This window comes from Salvelinus sp. IW2-2015, linkage group LG8 (assembly GCF_002910315.2).
Source record: "Salvelinus sp. IW2-2015 linkage group LG8, ASM291031v2, whole genome shotgun sequence".
NCBI classification, from domain to species: Eukaryota; Metazoa; Chordata; class Actinopteri; order Salmoniformes; family Salmonidae; genus Salvelinus; species Salvelinus sp. IW2-2015.
In genome coordinates, this window is record NC_036848.1 from 19,448,964 (window position 1) to 19,475,115 (window position 26,152).

At 42.1% G+C, this 26,152-nt stretch overlaps 1 protein-coding gene and 1 pseudogene across 1 annotated transcript; one reads left to right on the top strand and one right to left on the bottom strand.

The window, feature by feature from the left end:
• Nucleotides 1-857: 857 nt before the first annotated feature.
• LOC111967573 (H/ACA ribonucleoprotein complex subunit 1) lies at nt 858-4,074 on the bottom strand. Its single transcript, XM_023992695.2, has 7 exons — nt 3,972-4,074; nt 3,326-3,554; nt 2,939-3,093; nt 2,696-2,755; nt 1,862-1,982; nt 1,631-1,750; nt 858-1,518 (listed from the first exon to the last, which is right to left on the bottom strand). Exons 2-7 carry the CDS (start codon nt 3,540-3,542, stop codon nt 1,508-1,510), a joined length of 684 nt encoding a protein of 227 aa, XP_023848463.1. The 5' UTR covers nt 3,543-3,554; nt 3,972-4,074; the 3' UTR covers nt 858-1,507.
• An 885-nt stretch (nt 4,075-4,959) lies between these two features.
• LOC111968191 (alcohol dehydrogenase class-3-like) lies at nt 4,960-16,235 on the top strand (annotated as a pseudogene).
• Nucleotides 16,236-26,152: the final 9,917 nt, after the last annotated feature.

The following is a 26,152-nucleotide window of genomic DNA, read 5'->3' on the forward strand; positions in this document are numbered from 1 at the left end:
CCAAACTTGCGGGCAGCTTAAGAACTAGTCTAGAGTCCAACCAGGAACGCTGAGTTCCATGATTTGCCAAAAACCTATGAAATCCTCAAACTACATATGCAGTGAATGGGCAGGAAATGTGGGCTAAATACAATTACAGCAAACATCTTATAAAAGGATAATATCGCAGTCAATTGGTACATTTGTAACAAATTGAGGGGTGGGGGTATGCTTGAAGCAGCAACATTGTGGTTTGAGGCAAGTGGACTAGTTACCTATTTGTGACACAAAAAAAAGCCCCGGCTTCTTGGATGACAGTATTCACATATAGGGAGGGGCTTTACTACCCCTTCTTAGAAGYACCCTGCATACAAACTGAACAGGGAAACCAGCCACTGAAGTAAGGCATGAACATATGACACTGCAATGCAATTTCCTTTAAGTGTGTGGAGTAGCTCTCATGTTGACCACATAGCTGTTAAAGCAAGAAGTATTACCCAAGATTAGTCACTGTAGCCATTCAGGAGACATAATGGCTGGATATAGGACATCAATAAGCTGGACCGAAATGAGACCCTGACAAAAGTGTGCGGTATGACAATTCAAATGCTCACATTTCACCCATATAAGCAGCTAACAAAACAGCAACATTTGTATGCTGCCTTCATCAGAATGATGGGGCATGCCTTTGCAGAGAGAGCTGCTGGATTATTTGCTTTGACAGTTGTACTAGCAAGTTTTATTTCAGTACCTGAACAGTTTGGACAAACAGGTGTTGAAAACAGATACACAATCAGCTTGAATTCGAAGGACTTGCTTCAGGAACACTAGGCTAATATAGCATTAGTGGAAATAAGACACTAAGTCAGATGTCCAAATAAATTGGAGATACCTACAGAGCACTGTTTATTCAAAGGCTTTCCTTTACAAAAAGACAGCAATACTCTAATCATATTTCATCATCTGTGGGCAATAAAATATTTTCCACTTATTGTAATGAAAACAAATTTACTCATGTCCATCATATCATCCACAAACAAACAGTCTTATAAACGTCAGGGTGTCATCGATTTCTGGCTTTATCAACATTGAAATGACTGTTGCACTCCACCATGACATTGATAAAACAGTCCAGTGCCCCCAAGGGGCCCATATTTTGGTCTAACTGAAAGCTCCGAATCATAGCCAAAGGTATAAGAAAAACAATGTGACATATCCAAAATATACCCACAAAACCATCCAGTGTGAACAATGTTGAAGAGTTGCAAAAGCAACTGGGCCATTAATGACAGCATTCCCTGTGACAGCAGAGTGCATTCAAAGGTCATTGAATAAAAGCCAACCATTCACACATTATTTATCAAAGATCGGTGTACAAAAACACAAATTGACAGCTGAGCAGTATAAAATTATGCAATGCCTGTTCTCCATAAGTCAAGTTCAAAAGAGCCAAGCTCAGGCATTGCACCGATTTGCTTCGTGCCGGGTATGGACACTTGGCTAGGATCCGACACAAAACAGTTTGTCATCATCTCCCACCTGGATGATAGAAAAAGGCATATCAACACCACAGAAACATGAAAYGCAAAGCAGCTTTACAACTTGTCTATTCACGTTCATTTAAGATTCCTTTTCTAGGATTTGGACTTACCCCTGAATCCTCGTCCACCGCCACCTCCTCTACCTCGGAACCCTCCTCCTCGACCACCGCCAAAACCTCCTCTGCCAAATCCACCACGGTCACCACCCCCCCTGCCACCACGGAATCCACCTGGAAGGGCAAAAGTTTTATCTTGGTATAAAATGTACTAACACCCCCCCCCCCTTTTTATTTACAAGAAAAACAGCCATGGGGCCTGAGCTGTTGACATTTTGCTCTTACCTCCACGGGGACCTCCTCTTCCACCTCGACCTCCTCTGCCTCCCCTTGGGGGACCCTTCTCACCCGGAGGCCTGGGAAGGAACCTCTGGAGTGGTAGGAGTTTCATTGGGTCTACGTAGAACTGTGGACCAGAATATGATGAGTTACGGAATACATGCCATAGCAATGTTTATGCTATAGATGGACTAGCTGACAGTCACGGAAACGATGTACGCGCTTCCATAGGACAGTAGTCAGCGTTATGTGATTCTGGAGGCTAGCAGGAATGACAAGAAACTGCCACGTGGGGAATCTTAAGTGTTTTGTTTCAGCTTGTTCTTGACACGGTCTTGTTTCGAGTTGTTGTCACCATATTTCATGTAAATGCTAATATGGCTTAAAATTTACTAACTAGCTCAGAAACAACTACGTATTTGAGACATGGGTTCATTGTCCAAATGTATTTGTTTTCAATAAAACAGACGAAATTTGGCTTACATGTTGTCAAAAGTCTAAGCCAACCTCTATTTTGCCCCATAGTGGCGCATGTGTCGGCTGTTGCTAAACAATCAACCAATTGACCAAATTTATGGTCAATCCAGAAGAGGTTCCACGAGAAAACGGAAGTACACGTTGGCTGTATGGAGGTGCCACGCAGCGCTCAGTGAACCTCCATAAAAAGGCCTTTGCGTACGAGTTATAGATGATTGGTTGACAAGCGAGCGGGGGGGGTGGTTCTGATATCTTGCATTCTCTGTTAACACCATGGACGCCAGTTTGGGTCACGTCGACCATGAAAGCACTTTTAACTACCATCAGTTCTGTTACATGTAATAATACACTGATATTGCTTACCTTCTGTAGTTTCTTGAATGAGGATGCCTTCATATTATCGGAGAGTTTAACAGAGAAATACTGTTTCTTCAGGTTAAGGGGCAAACCAGTGTCACAAATTACATGAAACTCATTGTTAACCAGTAGAAACGGAATTAAAGCATACAAGTTTTACAGTGTTATTAATGAGATCAAGAAAATGAAACATGTTCCCAACCACTTCCCAGATGACTCTGGTTAGACAAGGAAAGATTGAAAGGATACAAAGTCACGTAGTTGGCCGAAGATTTCGTCCACTTTCCCGATCTGCTCCTTGTTTTCCAAGTACACGGGTGCATTGAAGTAGGGAACTTTGTTCTCCTCAGTTACACACTTGCACACAATTTCATCCTCACAGGGGTGCATGAATTCTCCTAATGCTGCAGAGACAAGAGCAAGGATATCTGGTCAGTACAGGAWTTTTTTTTAAACTGGGAACAGTATGTGAAAGTACAAATAGGGCAACTGATGTTACAATGCCAGGCAGACTATATGGACATTCCAGATGTGCAACTGGTGTAGTGTAAATTCAAGATGCAAAGCATTAACAATGCCCTTTCCATCACTGGAACGCGATATGGGTGCATCACATGGCGGTCTCATTCATCTTACCAACAACATATTCTGGAGGGCCATAGTCTTGGAAGCCTCCTCGACCTCCTCGTCCACCACCTCGGAAACCGCCGCCGCCACCTCGACCCCCATATCCTCCACCACCACCACCGTATCCTCCTCCGCCACCACCACCACCGTATCCTCCTCCACCACCACGGTTGAATCCGCCACCACGGCCCCCTCTTCCACCTCCTCCTCCTCCTCGGAAGGACATTTTCTAGTGTACCTGAGAGAGTTGGAGGACGGGAGATAAGATTAAGTTGCATAGATACAATTCAATGCAATTCACTTTCAAATACTACACGTTCTTCAAACATTGTCAGTAACGTTAGTGGATGTTTCCAAATGCTTTGTTGGCTAAATACGACGATAAAACTAGCTAGCTAAACAACGAACAGTAAAATGATTAACTAATGACTTGATCAATGCATGATTTGACGTTTATGAACTATATCAGTACAGCAACTTGCAAGGGATCAATTGAACAAGCTAGCTAGCCAGCTCGACTACTTATTTTCAACATATCAAAAGACTACAGTATCACGATATGCTTTGCTGAGCACATTATTGTAACTTATGAAATACACATATATTGCACATTATTGCAACTTATGAAATACACATATATATTTGATTGACATACCTTTGTAACACAAATAAGCTCAGCTGATGGAGTGAAGTGTGCCAGACACAAGTTCTACGTGACGAAAACACATGTGCTTTCAGGTGGTGCCGTAAAGTGAGACCTACAGAGTTTGATAGAAGTCTCTTCAGGGATATTTAATTCATAGGGCCCGAAGAGGTGCGGTATATGGCTAAGGGCTGCTATTCGCACGACCCAACGTGGAGTAGCTGGATACAGCCCCTTAGCCGTGATATATTGGCCATATACCACAACCACCCCGAGGTGTCTTATTGCTATTATAAACTGGTTACCAACATAATTAGAACAGTAAACAAGTAATGTTGCGTACTACCTGTGGAATATAGTCTAATCGACCACAGCTTTCAACCAATCAGCACCCAGGACTCCAACCACCTGGTTTAAAAAACATTTTAGCATGGGCATTGCCATTGAGGGCTTCCACAATGTTAAAGTGGTCAACTGGGTGGGGATTCCTATGAGTTGAGACCAATCAACCAATGAAGAAGAAAATGGACTACTTTAAAATTGAGATAGCCTCAATGTTGCTGCCCCTAGTGGGTCTGACAAGGTAAAAATCTGTCTTTCTGCCATTGAGAAAAGGCTGTTCCCCGGGCGCCGAAGATGTGGGTGTCGATTAAGGCAGCCCCCTTACCTCTCTGATTCAGAAGGGCTGGGTTAAATGCGGAAGTCACATTTCAGTTGAAGGCATTCAGTTGTACAACAATCCCCCTATCCCTTTCCCAGTAATGTCACATACGCTATAATGGCACAGATACAAAGATGAGTCGTCTATCTATCTCTATGGTGAGAACTGAAGAGAAATCCGGATTGTCGTAAAACTCAGACTGTCGTTCATTCACGACTTCCTGTGAAGGACACTAGGGGAAGACCTCAATTGCTTATCCGCGCGTCTTTTCCTCGTGTCTTTCTCAAAATTCATTGGAGGAGAAGGTTAGTGGTGCGGGACCGCTGACTTTCYCATCCAATGGGGTTTAAGAAGGAGACGCGCATAGAAGAAAGAGGGCGCGAGGATGAAACAATTGAGATTATCCCCTGCCTGAGAACACCGCACACCCAGTTTGACAACGCTGCAAGGTCTGGAACTGGATTTGCTACCAAGTCAACAGTAAGACTTTTGAGAGAAGACACATGCTTTCTTTACATATTCTTTAGAGAAGGCTAATTTAATTAAGGCTGTATAAGAATTTAAAAAATGTAAATACTAATTTGTTTAAAACTGCAATTGTGTGCCCCCTTTGCATTGCGTAGCTTTTGTCCAGGGCGTTACCTGAGACCAATGATATGTATTGTAACGACCCTGGTTTATAAGCGCGGAAATCGACTCGAGCATGCTTTTGCGGCACAGTCGATAGCGCGCCGGACCTCGGGCTTGCTTCCTGCTGTTTCATTACAGTATTAACCCTAGATAACTGACAGTGGCGCTGTTTTGAAGCCACGGTGCAGCCATTTTATTATTCCTCCTCCGTCGTAAAAAATAATGATATTTTGAAGCTATAGAAATGCATTTATTAATGTCTACATTAATTTTTGATAAGCATATTCTATTACAGACACCTTAAAGCTGGAATCCTTAATGGTGAAACTACCACATTCGTTTGCGATATTACAACAACAAAGAAGTACACTGAAAACAACTAACAGTGCCCCCCCGGACATCATTGCAGCGTGATAGAACATGTACTGCAATTTTTTCCCGCCATGTTGTGCAACGTTCCTCACCTCCGCTTCGTCAACAAAACAATAACAACAGCCGTGTAGCGGTCAGTGACACTGTTTCCTCTACTGCGGAGTCCATCTTTAATGTATACTTTTAAAGTAAACTGAACATTTTAAAATGAAAAAAAAACATATAAAAACATATCCCATAGTCTTTTTGGAGAGTACTTATGTTGCAACAAAGAATGACTTAAATCCGTGTAATTTTATCCTTGTAACATTTTGTTGAAATACTGTGGAATTCCATTAATTCCTATGGAGGACTGCTCCTTCTGGGGAGTGCCAATATTGCACTGGTGGCTTCAAAGCCTCTCATTGGCCCTTACATAGCATCAGAAATCCAGGGTTTATACACATCATTGAGTGCAACTTGAGCTTCGAGCCACACGTAACAACCTGGACTAGAGCTAGCKTAACTGAAACCTCTGTAAAGTGTAAATGTTTGACAGAACTGCAACTGTCATGCCTATAAGTATTTACATTTATCTGCCCACTTGTTGACGTGCTTTATTTCCCCTAGACTCACATCTGGAAGAAGTTATAATGAACACTGAGAGCCAGGTAAGCAATGACTCGTCTGTCTTGTTGTAAGCCCATGCAGTAGCCGTCTGTGTAATAAAGCACCCATTTTTTTWATTTTTTTTAATCTGAGGAAATCTCTATATAATGCATATATTGAATCTATTACTATTACCCCAGGTGATCAAGTGCAAGGCAGCAGTAGCGTGGGAGCATGTCTATTGAGACAGTGGAGGTTGCCCCACCTAAGGCTCACAAAGTGTGTATAAAGGTAACCACAACTTTCCCCTAAGATAAACATTTCCCAGACCAATGCTTATGTAAAGCCTAGTGCTCACAGGGATATTAACCTAAAAATAAACTGTGTTCTGTTTCTGTTGATGGAGAGATTGCAGCAAGTGGAATGTGCCACGCTGACTAGGGGTACCTCTATGAGACTGGTGTACGCATGCACCTGAGGCTTTTCCCACTGGTTCTGGGCCACAAGGGGTCAGGCGTGGTGGAAGGTGTCGGCCCTGGAGTCTCCAAATTCTCACCAGGTAAACCAGTAAGAATCATGTTTTTGTGAATAAAAATTTCGATATACAGTAATAAACATACTGTGTTATTCTTCTACCATTGATCTGTTCTAGGCTATTTTGAGACCTTAAGGCTAGAATCCGTAGTTGCTACATCCATGTTTTGACTTAAATGAATGACATACACATTGATTCTTAAAGAATATAATTTATAAGTTCCTCATGAGCTAGTTCAATTATTGTACCCCATCAGAACCCAAAATATAAGCTTGTTTTACTCCAATAACGTGAATGTAAACAAACACTGTATAACATGGTTAAAACTATACATTTGATATTATGGATGGTCAGTCCTTGCATCCTTTCCTGTGGCGGTCCTCGTGAGAGCCAGTTTCATCATAGTGCTTGATGGGTTTTGTGACTGACTACACTTGTCGAAACTTTGAAAGTTCTTGAAATTTTCCGCATTGACTGACCTTCATGTCTTAAAGTAATGATGGACTGTCGTTTCTCTTGATTATTTGAGATGTTCTTGCCATAATGTGGACTTTGTCTTTTACCAAATAGCGCTATCTTCACAACACAACTGATTGGCTCAAACGCATTGAGAAGGAAAGAAATTCCACAAATTAACTTTTAACAACGCACACCTGTTAATTGAAATGCATTCCAGGTGACTACCTTGAGAGAATGCCAAGAGTGTGCAAAGCTGTCATTTCTTAAAAAATGGAGGAGAAAAAAGGTATTTTGGATTTTTTGTGTTATTTATATATATATWWWTTTTTTTAAACTTTATTTAAGTAGGCAAGTCAGTTAAGAGCAAATTCTTATTTACAATGCCAGCCAAACCCGGACGAYGCTGGGCCAATTGTGCACTGGACTCCCAATCACGGCCGGTTGTGATACAGCCTGGATTTGAACCAGGGACTGTAGTGACGCCTCTAGCACTGAGATGCAGTGCCTTAGACCGCTGCGCCACTTGGGAGCCCAAGGCTCTACTTTGAAGAATATAAAATATATTTTTATTTGTTTAACACTTTTTTGGTTACTACTTGATTCCATTTGTTATTTCATAGTTTTGATGTCTTCACTATTCTACAATGTAAAAAAAAAAATAATAAGTAAAAATAAAGAGAAACCCTTGAATGAGTAGGTGTGTCCAAACTTTTGACTGGTACTGTATGTACTTTCAGTGCTGTTTCGTGCTAAGTGCAGTCTTGTGTCTCAACAGGCTTAAATGTGATGTCAAGACAATTATAAAGGATTCCATAACCCTCTTCGGGTTGATCCTGGCTCCACATGTGTAGTGCTCGGGTTGGGGCCTGTGGGCCTAGCTACAGTCATGGGCTGCAAAGTTGCCGGGGCTGCCAGAATCATCTCAGTGGATATCAATCCGGACAAGTTTGACAAGGCTGAGGCGTTTTGGGCCACTGAGTTTGTGAACCCCAAGGACCACAGCAAGCCCATCCAGGAGGTGCTGGTGGAGATGTCCGGCGGAGGGGTGGACTTCGACTTCTGTTTTTTTTTCATCCTTTCAAATGGTCAAATTCAAAGCAATTGGCTACAGGTAAGACGGTTTGTTTGGTCACTCACCATCGTTGTGGGTATTGGCAARCTATAGTTTGGTGTTATCAGTATACAAAAATGGCCAGAATAACATAGCTAATGGACAAACCGTCTCAGTTCTGAAATGTTTTCCTTTTTCTTCCAGAGAGCTGCTTGGAGAGGTGTAAGGATGCCTGGGGTGTCTGTGTTGTAGGATGGACAGAGGTAGGGTAGATATCTCTAGTCCCTGAAGACCTCTTGGTGGTCCTGAAGTGGACATACTTTGGAGGTGAGTTGACGGTATTAGACATATTAAAGCCAGATCTAAACATTGTTTGTACCATAACAGTGAAAAGTGAATTGTCATAAGCTAACAATAACGATCTTGACTATGCATGTCATCTGTAATGCCGTTTTGTACCCCCTATGATGAAGTAAACAATCCAAGATGGCGTAGCAGTCGGATGTGTCTTTGTCCTGTGTAAATAGTATTCGTATTTTTCGTATACATTTCGTATATATTTTAATTTCACTTTCCATCTAGGAACTGAATATACATTCCTACATTCCGCCTCACCCAATGTGGTACGGACCTGTTATTTTTTTTATACTTTAGAACCGTAACCCCAATCAGAAGCTAGCCAGATAACTAGCTACTAGCTAGTAGTCAGTTAGCCACTGCTGCGGTCTTCGCCCTTAACTCGGACACAGCCAGCTTCAATACCGGGCCAATACCTGCCAGTCTGCAAGCGCGATATCAACCCAGAGCATATAGGACTGCTTTTTCTCTACCACATCACCGGATTCCTGACGCAAGCTCTGGACAATTACACCGTATTATCACAGCTAGCTAGCTGCAACCGAGTGGCTACTACTGGCTAACACCTCTGTCCCGAAGCAAGCACCAGTTAGCCTTGAGCTAGCCTCGAGCTAGGCCCATCTGCCGGCTAGCCGAAGAGGTCTACCAGCGAATTCTTGGGCTACAATACCTCTTTGCCAATTGGACTGGACCTTTTTTTTGCCGACACAGAGCCCTGCCAATCCATCACAACTGGTCTAAATCAGCTCAAGCTAATTTAGGCATTTTTTTGCCGCTGCTAGTAGCTTTTACCTTCTGCACAGACACCAGCCCTGTTATTAGCCTGGATATTACTCACCAATTACCAGCATCGGACTGTCTCTCGACAACAACGCCGGATTCCTGCCGTAATCCCGAGCCACTACTTCTGATCCTCACAGCTAGCTTGCAGCTAGCGCAGTTAGCGCCACTGCCACGAAGCTAGCACCAGTTAGCAAACACAATTCTACATTCACAACCTCTCTTTCGCCATTCGGCTTGGATTCTCTGGATTCTCTGTCGACACGACCACGTCTGAGCAGACCCCCTCCGTCTGAGCAGACCACCCCCTTACTAACTTTAAACGCCGCGTGCTAGCTTAGTGGAGGCCTCCCTGCTCCATCTACGGCTGCCCCCTGGACACTATGATCACTTGGCTACATAGCTGATGCATGCTTGACTGTCCATTAATTCACGGTACTCCATTCTGTTTATTTGTGTTTTATCTGTCGGCTCTGTGCTTTAACTCAGGATCTGTGTGTAGTTAATCCGACCCTCTCTCCTAGTCGTCGCACATTTTTACCTGTTGTTGCTGTGTTAGACTACACCCTGTTATTGCTGTGTTATCTTACCTGTGTTTTAGCTAGCTCTCCCAATCAAGACCTGCAATCACTTTATGCCTTATTGTATGTCTCTCTCAAATATCAATATGCCTTGCATACTGTTGTTCAGGCTAGATCTTATCATTGTTTTGGTTTGCAATGGACCCTGTAGTTCCACTCTCCGTACCTCTGATACCCCCTTTGTCCCACCCCCCACACATGCGTGACCTCACCCATTGAGACCAGCATGTCCAGAGATACAACCTCTCTTATCATCACCCAGTGCCTGGGCTTGCCTCCGCTGTACCCGCCCCCTCCATACCCCTGTCTGCACATTATGCCCAGAATCTATTCTACCACGCCCATAAATCTGCTCCTTTTATTCTTTGTCCCCCACGCTCTAGGCGACCAGTTTTGATAGCCTTAGCCGCACCCTCATCCTACTACTCCTCTGTTCCTCGGGTGATGTGGAGGTAAACCCAGGCCTGCATGTCCCCAGTCACCCTCATTTGTTGACTTCTGTGATCGAAAAAGCCTTGGCCTCATGCATGTCAACATCAGAACCTCCTCCCTAAGTTTGCCTTACTCACCGCTTTAGCACACTCTGCCAATCCTGATGTCCTTGCCGTGTCCGAATCCTGGCTTAGGAAGGCACCAAAAATTCTGAGATTTCCATACCCAAAATAACACTTTCCGCAAGATAGAACTGCCAAAGGGAGGAGTTGCAATCTTACTGCAGAGATAGCCTGCAAAGTTCTGTCATACTTTCCAGGTCTATGCCCAAACAGTTCGACTTCTAATTTTAAAAATTAATTTCTCCAGAAAAGTCTCTCCTGTTGCCGCCTGCTACCGACCCCCTCAGCTCCCAGCTGTGCCCTAGCACCATCTGTGAATTGATCGCTCCCCATCTGCTTCAGAGTTTGTTCTGTTAGGTGACCTAAACTGGGATATGCTTAACACCCCGGCAGTCCTACAATCCAAGCTTGTGCCCTCAATCTCACACAAATCATCAAGGAACCCACCAGGTACAACCCTAAATCCGTAAACATGGGCACCCTAATAGACATATCCTGACCAACCTGCCCTCCAAATACACCTCTGCTGTCTTCAATCAAGATCTCAGCGATCACTGCCTCATTGCCTGTATCCGCCACGGGTCCGCGGTCAAACGACCACCCCTCATCACTGTCAAACGCTCCCTAAAACACTTCTGCGAGCAGGCCTTTCTAATCGACCTGCCCGGGTACCCTGGAAGGATATGACCTCATCCCGTCAGTTGAGGATGCCTGGTCATTCTTTAAATTACTCTCACCATATTAGGCAAGCATGGCTCCGTTCAAAAAGCAGAACCAGAACAGATATAGCCTTGTTCCCAGACCTGACTGCCTCGACCAGCACAAAACATCCTGTGGCGAACTGCAATAGCATCGAAAGCCCCCGCGATATGCAACTGTTCAGGAAGTCAGAACCAATACACGCAGTCATCAGGAAAGCAAAGGCAGCTTTTTCAAGCAGAAATTCGCATCCTGTAGCTCTAACTCCAAAAAGTTCTGGATACTGTAAAGTCCATGGAGAACAAGAGCACCTCCTCCCAGCTGCCCACTGCACTGAGGCTATAACACGGTCACCACCGATAAATCCGTGATAATCGAAACTTCAACAGCATTCTCAATGGCTGGCCATGCCTTCCTCCTGGCGACTCCAACCTTGGCCAACAGCCCCGCCGCCCCCCGCTGCTACTCGCCCAAGCCTCCCCAGCTTCTCCTTTACCCAAATCCAGATAGACAGTTCTGAAAGAGCTGGAAAACCTGGACCATACAAATCAGCTGGGCTTGACAATCTGAACCCTATTTTGAAAACTGTCCGCCATTGTCGCACCCCTCCTTACCAGCCTGTTCAACCCTCCTTCGTATCATCGATCCCCAAGGATTGGAAAGCTGCCGCGGTCATCCCCCTCTTCAAAGGGGGAGACACCCTGGACCAAACTGTTACAGACCTATATCCATCCTGCCCTGCCTTCTATAGGTCTTCGAAAGCCAAGTCAACAAACAGATCACTGACCATCTCGAATCCCACCGTACCTTCTCCGCTGTGCAATCGGTTTCCGAGCCGGTCACGTGCACCTCAGCCACGCTCAAGGTACTAAACGAATCATAACCGCCATCGATAAAAGACATTACTGTTGCAGCCTTCATCGACCTGGCCAAGGCTTTCGGCTCTGTCAATCACCATATTCTTATCGGCAGATCAGTAGCCTCGTTTTCTAATGACTGCCTTGCCTGGTTCACCAACTACTTTGCAGACAGAGTTCAGTGTGTTCAAATCGGAGGGCATGTTGTCCGCCTCTGCAGTCTCTATGGGGGTACCACAGGTTCAATTCTCGGGCGACTCTTTTCTCTGTATACATCAATGATGTTGCTCTTGCTGCGGCGATTCCCTGATCCACCTCTACGCAGACGACACCATTCTATATACTCCGGCCCTTCCTTGACACTGTGCTATCTAACCTCCAAACGAGCTTCAATGCATACAACACTCCTTCCGTGGCCTCCAACTGCTCTAAACGCTAGTAAACCAATGCATGCTTTTCACCTTCGCTGCTGCACCCGCACGCCCGACTAGCATCACCACCCTGGACGGTTCCGACCTAGAATATGTGGACATCTATAAGTACCTAGGTGTTGGCTAGACTGCAAACTCTCCTTCCAGACTCCTATCAAACATCTCCAATCCAAATCAAACAAGAATCGGCTTTCTATTCCGGCAACAAAGCCTCCTTCACTCACGCCGCCAAAACTTACCCTAGTAAACTGACTGTCCTACACGATCCTCGACTTCGGCGATGTCATCTACAAATAGCTTCCAACACTCTACTCAGCAAACTGGATGCAGTTTATCACGCGTGCCATTCGTTTTGTTACTAAAGCACCTTATCGACCCACCACTGCACTGTATGCCCTAGTCGGCTGGCCCCTCGCTACATGTTCGTCGTCAGACCACTGGCTCCAGGTCATCTACAAGGCTATGCTAGGTAAGTGCCGCCTTATCTCAGTTCACTGGTCACGATGGCTACACCCACCCGCAGCACCGGCTCCAGCAGTGTGTCTCACTGATCATCCAAAGCTAAAACCTCATTTGGACGCCTTTCCTTCATTTCTCTGCTGGCTGCGACTGGAACGAATTGCAAAAATCTCTGAAGTTGGAGACTTTTATCTCCCTCAACAACTTTAAAAATCTGCTATCCGAGCAGCTAACCGATCGCTGCAGCTGTACATAGTCCATCTGTAAACTACCCACCCAATTTACCTACCTCACCCCCCATACTGCTCTTTTTATTTATTTACTTTCTGCTCTTTGCAACCAGTATCTCTCTTGCACATGATCATCTGAGCGATTTATTCCACTCCAGTGTTAATCTGCTAAATTGTAATTATTCGATTTATTGCCTACCTCATGCCTTTTGCACACATTGTATATAGATTCTCTTTTTTTCTACCATGTTATTGACTTGTTTATTGTTTACTCCATGTGTAACTCTGTGTTGTCTGTTCACACTGCTATGCTTTATCTTGGCCAGGTCGCAGTTGCAAATGAGAACTTGTTCTCAACTAGCCTACCTGGTTAAATAAAGGTGAAATAAATAAATACAAATAAAAATGAAGGGTTCAGGTGTAGTGTTACCAATGTACTTCATATGTCTATATGAAATATATGACCAAACAATGAACATATACACATGCACATGGTGTCATTTTCCAACAGGGTGGAAGAGTGTGAAGAGGGTCCCCAAACTCGTTGCGGAGTACATGAACAAGAAACTTACGCTGGGTGTGTTTGTGACCCACACTCTGACCCTGGATCAGATCAATGAGGCTTTGGACCTCCTGAACGGTGGGAAGAGGTGAGAGCTCTCAGTGTGTGTGGAAACTAGACAGCTGAGTTATGTCCAATATAGTGCCGTGAAAGACCTAAAGCCAATGAGATGTTCTGTCAGGACCTGAAGTGAGCAGTTCATGCTCGAAAAACCACAAATGTCGCTGAGTTAAAGCAGTTCTGCATGGAAGAGTGGGCCAAAATTCCTCCATRGGGATGTGAGAGACTGATCAACAACTACAGGAAGTGTTTGGTTGGAGTCATTGTACCTAAAGGTGGCACAACCAGTTACTGAGTATAAGGGGGCACTTACTTTTTCACACAGGATCATTGGGTGTTGCATAACTTTGTTTATGAAATAAATGAATAAAGTATCAATGTCTTTATTATTTGTTCCCTTGACCTAATATTAGGTTTTGGTAGAAGATCTGATAACATTCAGTGTCCAAAATATGCAGAAATAGAGAAAATCAAAAAGGGGGCAAATACTTTTTCACAGCACTACTTAACATTGGATAATTACATCACAGCTTTAGAGTTGGAGTTGTCGAGTAGGATTACATACAAATAGTTCAAGCTCGTATGATGTCTTCGTGTCGTTGTCCCTTAATTGTTAGCTAAAGTATGTGATAGATTGTAAGTGTCTCAAATAAATGCTCTTTAGCTCACCTATGGGTTTTTGATCTTTCTCCCATCCCCCTCTAGCATTCGAGCAATTATCAATATGTGATACTGACTGGCCTGAACCAGCTGGATGAAGATTAAGTTTCTAGGTCGATTATTATCCTCCTGACCGTGGACTTCAGATAAGCGATATACCTTATAAACTACCTTCTACTTCTTTCCTAGGTTACTACGGTCCAAAGATTTTAATTACCTCTGCAGAGTGCACTCAAATCTAGGAAATTCCCAATACCAACCTCATTTTATTTCCATAATTATAATATCACTGTAATAGGATATTTTCTATGCACAGCAGATTTTATGTTGCCCTGCATTGAATACATCTACCAGTAGATGGCAGACACACCCAACAGAAAGCCTCTGACACCATCCTCATGCACAGAATGAATCAAATACTGAGGGATATATTAGACCCAACTGCTTAAGCCTCAGTGTTGAGATGTGCAGTGTTGTCACTGGTAGGGACTTCCTTAATTGTGACAATCAATGTTTTTAATTAATCATGGAAAATATGAGCTATTAATTGAGACAATAGCTATTAACTTAATACAATCAAATACTTTCAATATTTCCCCCTGTGTAACACTTTAATAGAGCTTGCTAGCATGTAATGTTACGCTTGTTTGATGGGAGACACAAGACACATTTCCCCGAGGGTATTCAATGTGAAAGAAACTAGTATTACATACATTTGCACTGGGGAGAAGGCAGAAGAATCAGCAAGAATGTATTGTGATAGAGAGACAAATGGGACATTGTCATCAGCGGTTGAGAAATATACGCTTCATGTAGCTGGGGTATAGTTTCGACTTTGGTAATATTATATATTGATTTAATATAGAGCGCTCTGGCGGGCTAAAATAACAGTTCCAGCCTGTCAGGGCCCAAGACAAAAGGTTGCTTGGGGAATACCTCCCAATGATGAACTGAAATAGCTGTCTTTGTATTTGCTTTATTGAAGTTCCATTCAGATCAAATGAATAGCCCTGGCAGTTTCCCTGATTTTCCATCTTTATTTAAAATGGAAAATGAACCGGTGCCTCCCCTCTCTGCGTTCGGCTCCGGGTTCTGTGTGTAATCAATCAGAGATCCAAAGCTTACATTTTTTCCTCTCCCCGTCAAAGAAAGTTTGCGAAGAAGGGAGAGAGAATGGGGGTATGGGTACGAGAGGGGGAGAGAGCTAGATCAAAAGGCGAGAGAAGAAAGGAAGAGACAAGTTTTGACAGGTGCTTATGTGACTTGGCACTCTCATCAATACATGTTGGACAAGCCCACCCTTCTAGATGTATACGGCTTGCTTTGGGGACAAGTGTCTATGTGTCTGTCTAATCTGTGGGAAAATATCCATGTTGCAGTCTGTTTTCTTTTTTTGAGGGTGTGTTTGAATTTCTCAACCTTTTAGGTTGTCACGGTGCTAGGACACTTAATACACCAAGGAACTGCTGTTTGAATTACATACACCACTACATGTTTGAGAGACTTGGGCCATATCTTGTTCCCTGTTTCATCATGTATCTCGCCGTGTGATATGCTGTGTCAACCATCTCAACCACTGATCTTCTTCAATCCGTCCATGTTTTTATGTTATGGTGAATTATGAGATATCTCTGTTTTGTTTCACTATGAGAATGCATAGGCATTTTATTGCAATACAAATCATGCCAAATGTCTACTTTTTTCACGCCTTGATCAAAACATTCAATTGTAATAAAATGATTAGTGAACCGATCTACAATGTCTGCCTGTCTCTGATGTAAATCCATCTCATTAGTATAGTAGAACATTTATTAAAGGTTGAAAATATATGTCAAATTTCAATAATATGAAAAACAACAAACTATTTTTTAAGTGAGAAGTAGTCATAGGWCTGAAGCCGAAAAAGAAAGGAAGTTCATGAGCACCAAAATGTAAATATGTACTGTATATATACAGCGCCAGTCCAAAGTTTGGACACCTACTCATTCCAGGGTTTTTATTTTTACTATTTTCTACAGGACATCGAAACTATGAAACAGCACATGGAATCATGTAGTAACCAAAACAGTGTTAAACAAATCAAAATACATTTTATCTTTTAGATTCTTCAAAGTAGCCACCCTTTGCGCTGATGACAGCTTTGCACGCTCTTGGCATTCTCTCAACCAGCTTCATGAGGTAAGCTTTTCCAACAGTCTTTGAGTTCCCACATAGGCTGAGCACTTGTTGGCTGCTTTTCCTTCATTCGGTGGTCCAACTCATCCCAAACCATCTCAATTGGGTTGAGGTAGGGTGATTGTGGAGGCCAGGTCATCTGATGCAGCACTCCATCACTCTCCTTCTTGGTCAAGTAGCCCGTAAACACCCTGGAGGTGTGTTGGGTCATTGTCCTTTTGAAAAACAAATGATTGTCCCTGTCACGCCCTGGCCATGGAGAGGCTTTTATTCTCTATTTTGGTTAGGCCAGGGTGTGACTAGGGTGGGCATTCTAGTTTCTTTATTTCTATGTTTTGTATTTCTATGTTTTGACCGGGTATGGTTCTCAATCAGGGACAGCTGTCTATCGTTGTCTCTGATTGGGAATCATACTTAGGCAGCCTTTTTTCCTTTGGTGTTTGTGGGTAGTTATCTTTGTTAGTGGCACTATAGCCCTGTTAAGCTTCACGGTTGTTTCTTTGTTTCTTGTTTTGTTGGCGACATTTACAATAATAAAAGAAAATGTACGCTCACCACGCTGCACCTTGGTCTCCTTCCGACGACGGCCGTGACAGTCCCACTAAGCGCAATCCAGATGGGGATGGTGTATCACTGCAAAATGCTGTGGAAGCCATGTGTGCCTTGAATTCTAAATAAATCACAGACAGTGTCACCAGCAAAGCACCCCCACACCATCACACCTCCTCCTCCATGCTTCACGGTGGGAACCACACATGAAGAGATCATCATTGGAACCAAAAATCTCAAATTGTACTAAACAGACCAAAAGACCGGTCTAATGTCAATTGCTCATGTTTCTTGGCCCAAGCAAGTCTCTTCTTCTTATTGGTGTCCTTTAGTAGTGGTTTCTTTGCAGGAATTCGACCATGAAGGCCTGATTCACGCAGTCTCCTATGAACAGTTGATGTTGAGATGTGTCTGTTGAACTCTGTGAAGCATTTATTTGGGCTGCAATCTGAGGTGTAGTTACCTCGAACGAACTTAACTTATAACTCTAGGTCTTCCTTTCCTGTGGCGGACCTCATGATACCCAGTTTCATCATAGCGCTTGATGGTTTTTGCGACTGACTGCACTTGAAGAAACTTTGAAAGTTCTTGAAATTTTCCACAATGACTGACCTTCATGTCTTAAAGAAATGATGGACTGTCATTTCTCTGCTTATTTGAGCTGTTCTTGACATAATGTGTACTTTGTCTTTTACCAAATAGGTCAATCTTCTGTGTACCACCCCCACCTTGTCACAACACAACTGATTGGCTCAAACGCATTGAGAAGGAAAGAAATTCCACAAATTAACTTAACAACGCACACCTGTGAGTTTAAATGCATTCCATGCGACTACCTCAGGAAGCTGGTTGAGATAATGCCAAGAGTGTGCAAAGCTGTCATCAAGGCAAAGCGTGGCTACTTTGAAGAATCTCAAATACAAAATATATTTTGCTTTGTTTAGCACTTTGGTTACTACTTTATTCCATATGTGTTATTTTATAGATTTGATATATTCACAATTATTCTACAATGTAGAAAATAGTAAAAATAAAGAATCTCTTGAATGACTAGGTGTGTCCAAACTTTTGACTGGTACTGTATGTATGTGTATGATATGTGTATCTATATGAAAAATCAAAAACCCATTTAAGCCAATTCGGAGTCAACTGTAACCACCCCCCCCCCTGATCTCTCTTAAGACAATCAATCGAGCAAGCTCCTGGAAAATACACAAATGATCAACATGTACCCATTAGCATGAACATGTACCTTAAAGTTTACTGAAAAAAGGCCTAGTACGACATTGTCTGTAAACAAAAGTGAGTTATCACTAAATATAAAGTGCACAACCAAATTCATCAGATATAGTAAACTTAGTAAATACAATTCAGGGATGGCCATAATTGCTCTTGACAATCTACAGGTTTATGCAGGCTTTTCTACCACACCTGATTCGACTATTCATGGTGAACAGCTGAGTAGTAGAACCAGGTGTGGTAGCACTGGGCTTGAATAAATAAAAACATGCATAACCCTGTGGCTCGTCAAGAGCAATTTTGGTGAATCCTGAAACAAACCCTGTTGAGAAACACCTGTGAAATATAACATTAGACAAGTACAAAACACTCTTAAGAAAAATTATATACACATTTACAAATCTGACATTGGATATGTGCTCTAAATCCTTTAGCTACAAATGTTCTTAGTAATTCTGCACACAGCTGTCCAACTCCAGTGAAAGAGCATACATTCCCACATTTATAAATGGCTGTATAAATATGAAAACAGATGGGAGTACTCACAGATTTAGAACAGAACATAAATGTTTTATTGGTAGTGTGCAAAGTACCATGTGTAGGCTTTGAATTGGCATACACTGTAAGTCGTTTGTCAGCTCCACATGGGGCAGCTTGCATTTCTCTGTGACAGGCGCATGCCCACAATCCGCCACTCTGCCATAAAGTCCTGGGCAGTACCGTAGGGATGGCGTGCATCTCACAGATGAGGGCAACGATCACTTCCTTGAGAGTCTGAGAGCTGGTCTCACCGTTCTAGCAAGACACACGTAGTAGTACAGACCACCACACTCACTGCCACTTGTCTGCCACTCCATGAACCCAAAGGCTCTTTTAAGAGCAACCTAATAAGTGAAAATAAGTGTGTTTCCGGGAGAGGGCTGTCAAAACTATAAACAAAATATTTGACAAAATGTATCCTCCAGGAAGCAAACCCACAATCTTCAGATCAACAGGCTGTGACTCTAAACATTACACTAGGAACCCTGCTCTTAAAACATTGATTTCAACAGACAGTTTAAATGGGCAGTCTAGAAGCGTTTGTTCCAAAATAATTTTGTTCATTCACTCAGTACTGATTGAACATTTATTATTCTTGCTTGGTTCAAATACAATAGTCTCTAAAACAGTTGATTTTATGAACACAGACTTCTTTAGTCACGTAGCTAACCAGGTTAGCAATCATGTAATTTTCTTTGGACTGCGCACAGCATGGCACACAATTTAGCATTGTCAGAAATGCTACAAAAAGGTAGCACATCGCTGGTTCTTAATGGACAGAAATGAGCATGTGAGAGCGATAAATGATACAGTCGTGGCCAAAAGTTTTGAGAATGACACAAATATAAATTTTTACAAAGTCTGCTGCCTCAGTTTGTATGATAGCAATTTGCATATACTCCAGAATGTTATGAAGAGTGATCAGATGAATTTCAATTAATTGCAAAGTCCCTCTTTGCCATTCAAATGAACGGAATCCCCCCAAAACATTTCCACTGCATTTCAGCCCTGCCACAAAAGGACCAGCCCACATCATGTCAGTGATTCTCTCGTTAACACAGGTGTGAGTGTTGACGAGGACAAGGCTGGAGATCACTCTGTCATGCTGAATGAGTTCGAATAACAGACTGGAAGCTTCAAAAGGAGGGTGGTGCTTGGAATCATTGTTCTTCCTCTGTCAATCATGGTTAGCTGCAAGGAAACACGTGCCGTCATCATTGATTTGCACAAAAAGGGCTTCACACGCAAGGATATTGCTGCCAGTAAGACTGTAATTAAATCAACCATTTATCGGATCATCAAGAACTTCAAGGAGASCAGTTCAATTGTTGTAAAGAATGCTTCAGGGCGCCCAAGAAGGTCCAGCAAGCTCCAGGACCGTCTCCTAAAGTTGATTCAGCTGCGGGATCGGGGCACCACCAGTACAGAGCTTGCTCAGGAATGGCAGCAGGCAGGTGTGAGTGCATCTGCATGCACAGTGAGGCGAAGACTTTCGGAGGATGGCCTGGTGTCAAGAAGGGCAGCAAAGAAGCCACTTCTCTCCAGAAAAAACTTCAGGGACAGACTGATATTCTGCAAAAGGTACAGGGATTGGACTGCTGAGGACAGGGGTAAAGTCATTTTCTCTGATGAATCCCCTTCCCGATTGTTGAGGGCATCCGGAAAAAAGCTTGTCCAGAGAAGACAAGGTGAGCGCTACCATCAGTCCTGTGTCATGCCAACAGTAAAGCATCCTGAGACCATTCATGTGTGGGGTTGCTTCTCAGCCAAGGGAGTGGGCTCACTCACAATTTTGCCTAAGAACACAGCCATGAACAAAGAATGGTACCAACACATCTTCAGAGAGCAACTTCTCCCAACCATCCAGGAACCGTTTGGTGACGAACAATGCCTTTTCCAGCATGATGAAGCACCTTGCCATAAGGCAAAAGTGATAACTAAGTGGCTCGTGGAACAAAACATCGATATTTTGGGTCCATGGCCAGGAAACTCCCCAGACCTTAATCCCATTGAGAACTTGTGATCAAGCCTCAAAAGGCGGGTGGACAAACAAAAACCCACAGATTCTGACAAACTCCAAGCATTGATTATGCAAGAATGGGCTGCCATCAGTCAGGATGTGGCCCAGAAGTTAATTGACAGCATACCAGGGCGGATTGCAGAGGTCTTGAAAAAGAAGGGTCAACACTGCAAATATTGACTCTTTGCATCAACTTCATATAATTGTCAATAAAAGCCTTTGACACTTATGAAATGCTTGTAATTATACTTCAGTATTCCATAGTAACATCTGACAAAAAATATCTAAAGACACTGAAGCAGCAAACTTTGTGGAAATTAATATTTGTGTCATTCTCAAAACTTTTGTCYACGACTGTACATTTAATCAAAACTGCCCCTACAAACTTATTCAGTCCGAAAGGTGGCGAGTCTAATGGTCACTGTATGGACGCTGTAGTCTCGTTCTTATCCGACGCCAAGATATTGAGCTAGTTCTGGGCAAGAAACATTGTGACGACGCTAATGCTAACAACCCTGTTAAAAATCTGGTATGTGGTTCTTGGTAACGGACGGGTGGCTCATGACGAGTGGTCGGGAGTGTCTTGTCTTGTGTACCTCCAATGAAGTTGATCTGTACATTTTCAGATTGGTGACATATTGGCTTAGATATGATGGTAGGGAGATTTGAATTTAACATTGAGCTTCAATCAATGCCTGTATATTGTGTGGGCCATTTCCCCTACATTAATTTCCACATGAGATGTGATACTATTAAGAAAGGTACCATTTGGACTCRAGTCAGCTTTTTTTTTGTAATGATCTTTTCTGTTTTCCCAGCAAATATCAAGCTTTTACCCTGCGGCCAAGGTGTTGTCAGTGTTTGCATTCCGACAGACATGAGAGACTCATAAAGAAAATTGACAAACAACAGAAATGCCAGCGTGGGTAAATACTGGTGAACAAACAGAGCCTCGTAGGAAAAAATGTCAAAGGGCTGTCTTGTCTTCCACAATATTTAGATTGGGATCAAGAGATTTCCTCCTTAATTATTAAATTATTGTATATATGACACAGACAGATGGTAGCACAAACAAAACATGTTCTAAAACTAAAACATGAGGTAAAAAAAAAAAGCACTTAATGATTTTGAGTAGAAATGTGAATTGACGATTGAGCACTGTGCATTTATCGCCTTCTCATTCTGGGTTAGTCAGTGCATGAGACTTTGGTGATACCAGGAGATCTCCCTGATTGTGTGTGTGAAACTCCTTAGGACCCATTTACTATGCTATTCTACCTATCTTTGTAATGAATGGGTAAACTATGACTGATCAGACAATGGTAATTGTAAAGCTGGCACTGACGCATGGCAATGAATTCAAGAGCGTCCGTTGCATAGCACAACCGAGAGGAATTACTGTAGGCAGCTCGTTGTGGTTCACAAGCTGACACACCTTCATGACATCTCTGGTGATGAATGTATTTGTCTATTTTTTACTATTCTATAAGTTGGAGGTGAAGTCAGTCATTCACATGGTTGTGACCGTATGTTATAAACAAAATTGCCATGCAAATTCAGACATGGGTACAAAAGAAAATGGATTGTTCGGTCCTCAAGTTGGATTTGATTGGAAATCCACAGTGGTAAAAAAAAGAACCCATTTTGTGTTGAGATGATGGCCCGTTTGCTATGCCCATTTGCTGAGCTTTATGTGGGTTGAATTTGCTTAAACCAACAAAATAAACTAACAAATGTGCCATGTTTAATGAACACGGCGAAGAGCATACTTACTGAGCTCCCAGTTAATCGTCATAAAGGAGGAAAAACAGTATGTGCGTTTGTGAGAGTCTCTTAAAGGAAGAGAGAGGAAAGTGAGAGAGATATATTGGGATGGATACAAAGCTCCGACTGCTATGGAAGGACGCGCCGCTTAAGTCACTAAAGACTAGCAGTGGAGGCCCCTGTTTTATCAGCAAATCCTTGCCATTATACTGCTAATGCCAGGCATAGCCTGTGACATCCCCAGCCTTGCTCTGACACCGCTAAAAGGCTTTAGCTTCTGTGTCACTGGCACACTCTGAATCAGTGGAGGAAACCCCAGGCCCGAGGATAGGAATATAATTATAGAATATAATCTTGGATTCTAGAATATACTTATAATTACAGTATATGGACCCAAGCCTCTCTCTGTAATGAGAGGCCAAGCAGTTGGATTGTTTTGAAGATGTGGACATTGGACAAGTATATTTCTTGCTGTGGAGGCTGCGGAAGGGAGGACAGCTCATAATAAAGGCTGGAAAGGAACTACTGGAATGGCATCAAACTGTTTGATGTACAGTATTTGATACCATTCCACACACAGCCATTACCACAAGCCTGTCCTATCCAATTAAGGTGCCACCAACCTCCTGTGATTTCTTGTCATAGCCTATATGATCTATTTTTTTTTATCTGAATATAGCTTTAGCCTATTGCGCCCGGATCCCACATCTTGAAACAGCTACAGTATTTCAGACTGTCAGTTTTCATTATGAGTCAGCAAAAGATAGACAGCAAAGGCCTTAAACAGGATTATAGCAACCCACACTTTGTTCACAATGCATATCTCTCTCCACACACACACACACACACACACACACACATTTTCTGCGTGACAGGCTAAGCTGTTGTTTTGTCTGTCAACAAAAGTAAGGTAGTAATTGTGAGATTACTACTGTATGTCCCTGCCACTCCTCTGTCTGGTTTCATCCCCATCCCTCGCTGTAACTGACACGTGTGGGACGTAGTAAATAATGACACACCTAAAGACATTGTGGCTTGTTGTCAATRTGATCTGTGATACTTTTTTGTTACACTGTAAAAATATTTATATTTACAAAACATTCAATACAATTAATGTTACTTTTAAAGTTGAATTAAAATATTCATATTTACTTTATTTTGCCTTTTTAAAAATCAAAAGTAAGGGAAAAAAATTATTTACAGACACTATAATGAAAACAGATGCAAATGGAAATTTGAGAAAAAAATTGAACTCTGTAAATTTACAGCAGATGCTAAGCGGGTTCCTTGGGACATCCTTACCCTTATCTTAACCCCTACCCTAAAAAAAGGTGCAGTCCACACTCTGCTCTTCTATCCCTCATGCAATGATGTCCAAGTGTTCGTTGTTTGAAGTAGCGTCTTTGTTGTTTAAATAGTTCAAATGGACAGTGGTAGAAAAAGTTCCCATTTGTCATACTTGAGTAAAAGTAWAGATACCTTAATAGAAAATGACTAAAGTAAAAGTGAAAGTCACTCAGTAAAATACTACTGGAGTAAAAGTCTAAAAGTATTTGGTTTTAATATAATAATAGTATAATAATTTCAAACAAACCAGATGGCATCATGTTCTTGTTTTTTAAATGTACAGATAGCCAGGGRCATGCTCCAACACTCAGACATAATTTACAACCAAAGCATGTGTTTCGTGAGTCTGCCAAGATCAGGGGCAGTAGGGATGACCAGGGATGGTCTCTTGATAAGTGTGTGAATTAGGCAATTTCCCTGTAGTGCTAAGCATTCAAAATGTAACGAGCACTTTTGAGTGTCAGGGAAAATGAATGGAGAAAAAAGTACATCGTTTTCTTTAGGAATGTAGTGAAGTAAAAGTTGTAAAAAATATAAATAGTAAAGTACAGATACTTAAGTAGTGCCAAAAAGCTATTTGTACTTAAGTACTTTACACCACTGCAAATGGACATGGCAGTTTCACCGCTACAAATTCCAGCTTTAAATGTTTAACATTTCAACTTCAATGTGGTGACTTTGGAGTTGCTTATCCCAAGGAACCCACTTAGACTTTTCCATAAATTTACAGCACACAGGAAGTATGTCTGCTCAAACCAGAGAGGAAGAGGTGACGCGAAAGGGTTTACTCCGCCCAAAATCTGTCCAGGAAAATAAGACCAGGAAGTGAGGAATGAGAGAGTGTCGAATTTGGTCAACAAAAAATGTAATGGCTAATTTGCTTCGTGAGGCTTATTTGATCTAATATACATTTTGTAATAGTTATATTGAAGTTGTGCCTGTTATTCACATGCGTATCTGCCCTCTGATTGGCTAGAGTAGTGCCACCTGATCTCACCTCCTCCCACCTGCCTTTCACCTTCGAGAACATGTATTTCCAACGTTAGAGCGGTCAGTCGACTATCTTGTCAATATAATAGATAATCTTTGCTTAAACTAAAATCAAAGGTACCTAATGTACAGAGTATCAAAATACTTAAACATTTGTAAATCATTTTTTTAGGGGGGTGCAATTGCAGATATAATCTTATGGCTCTGAAATGTCAATCTGGGGTCAGTCTGGCACAGAATGTTWAAATTATTTCAATAGAAAAGTACAGACATTTAATGACTAAATAAAGATAATACCCTTCTTTCTTTCTAATCACATCATCAAATATATTCATTCATGTTCATCACACATTTGTTAAAGCGGATATATTCTTTCTGATTTCTGACACCCAAAGTCAGTAAACTACTTGCTAGTTATCAATAAAATGTGGTAAGTTTGTAACTTTTTGTGAAATACCCCTTCCATGAAGATTTTTGTATTGGTATAGAACAAGAGGAAAACAACAATGCCTCTCCAAAGGGCCATTAAATATCCTCTAAGGCACATGTATTTATTTGATTTGACCATAAAGAGCTTATGGCCATTTTTCTGAAAATGTGGTGAAAATGAATCTAAGTCATTTAAAATGAGGACCAGAACCTATGATAAAAATAATCAAGGACTTGGGACTATAAGGTTCTGTTTGCAAAATGTATAGTTTTGAGATTGTGAGTATTCTTCAAGTCCCAGATCTCAGAACTGTTTTGTGATGTCTTCCTCTTTCATGACTCAATAAGTATTTCACCCCGCATACAATTATTTGGATTGACAACCCAGCATTGTGTGATTGGATTGCTGATAGAACCTTATAGCACCAAGTTAAAAGGTGTTTGCACAGATAGAACTTCCTAATTTTTCATTTCTTTCATCGTAAATGTACTTCTTTTTTTATCTGACATGTCAAGGACCACATAAAGAGCAACTCTATGTGAATAACTATTATAAAAAAAAAAAAATTTAATGCCAAATAGAACCTGATAGTCCCAAGGTCACGAAATGTCAC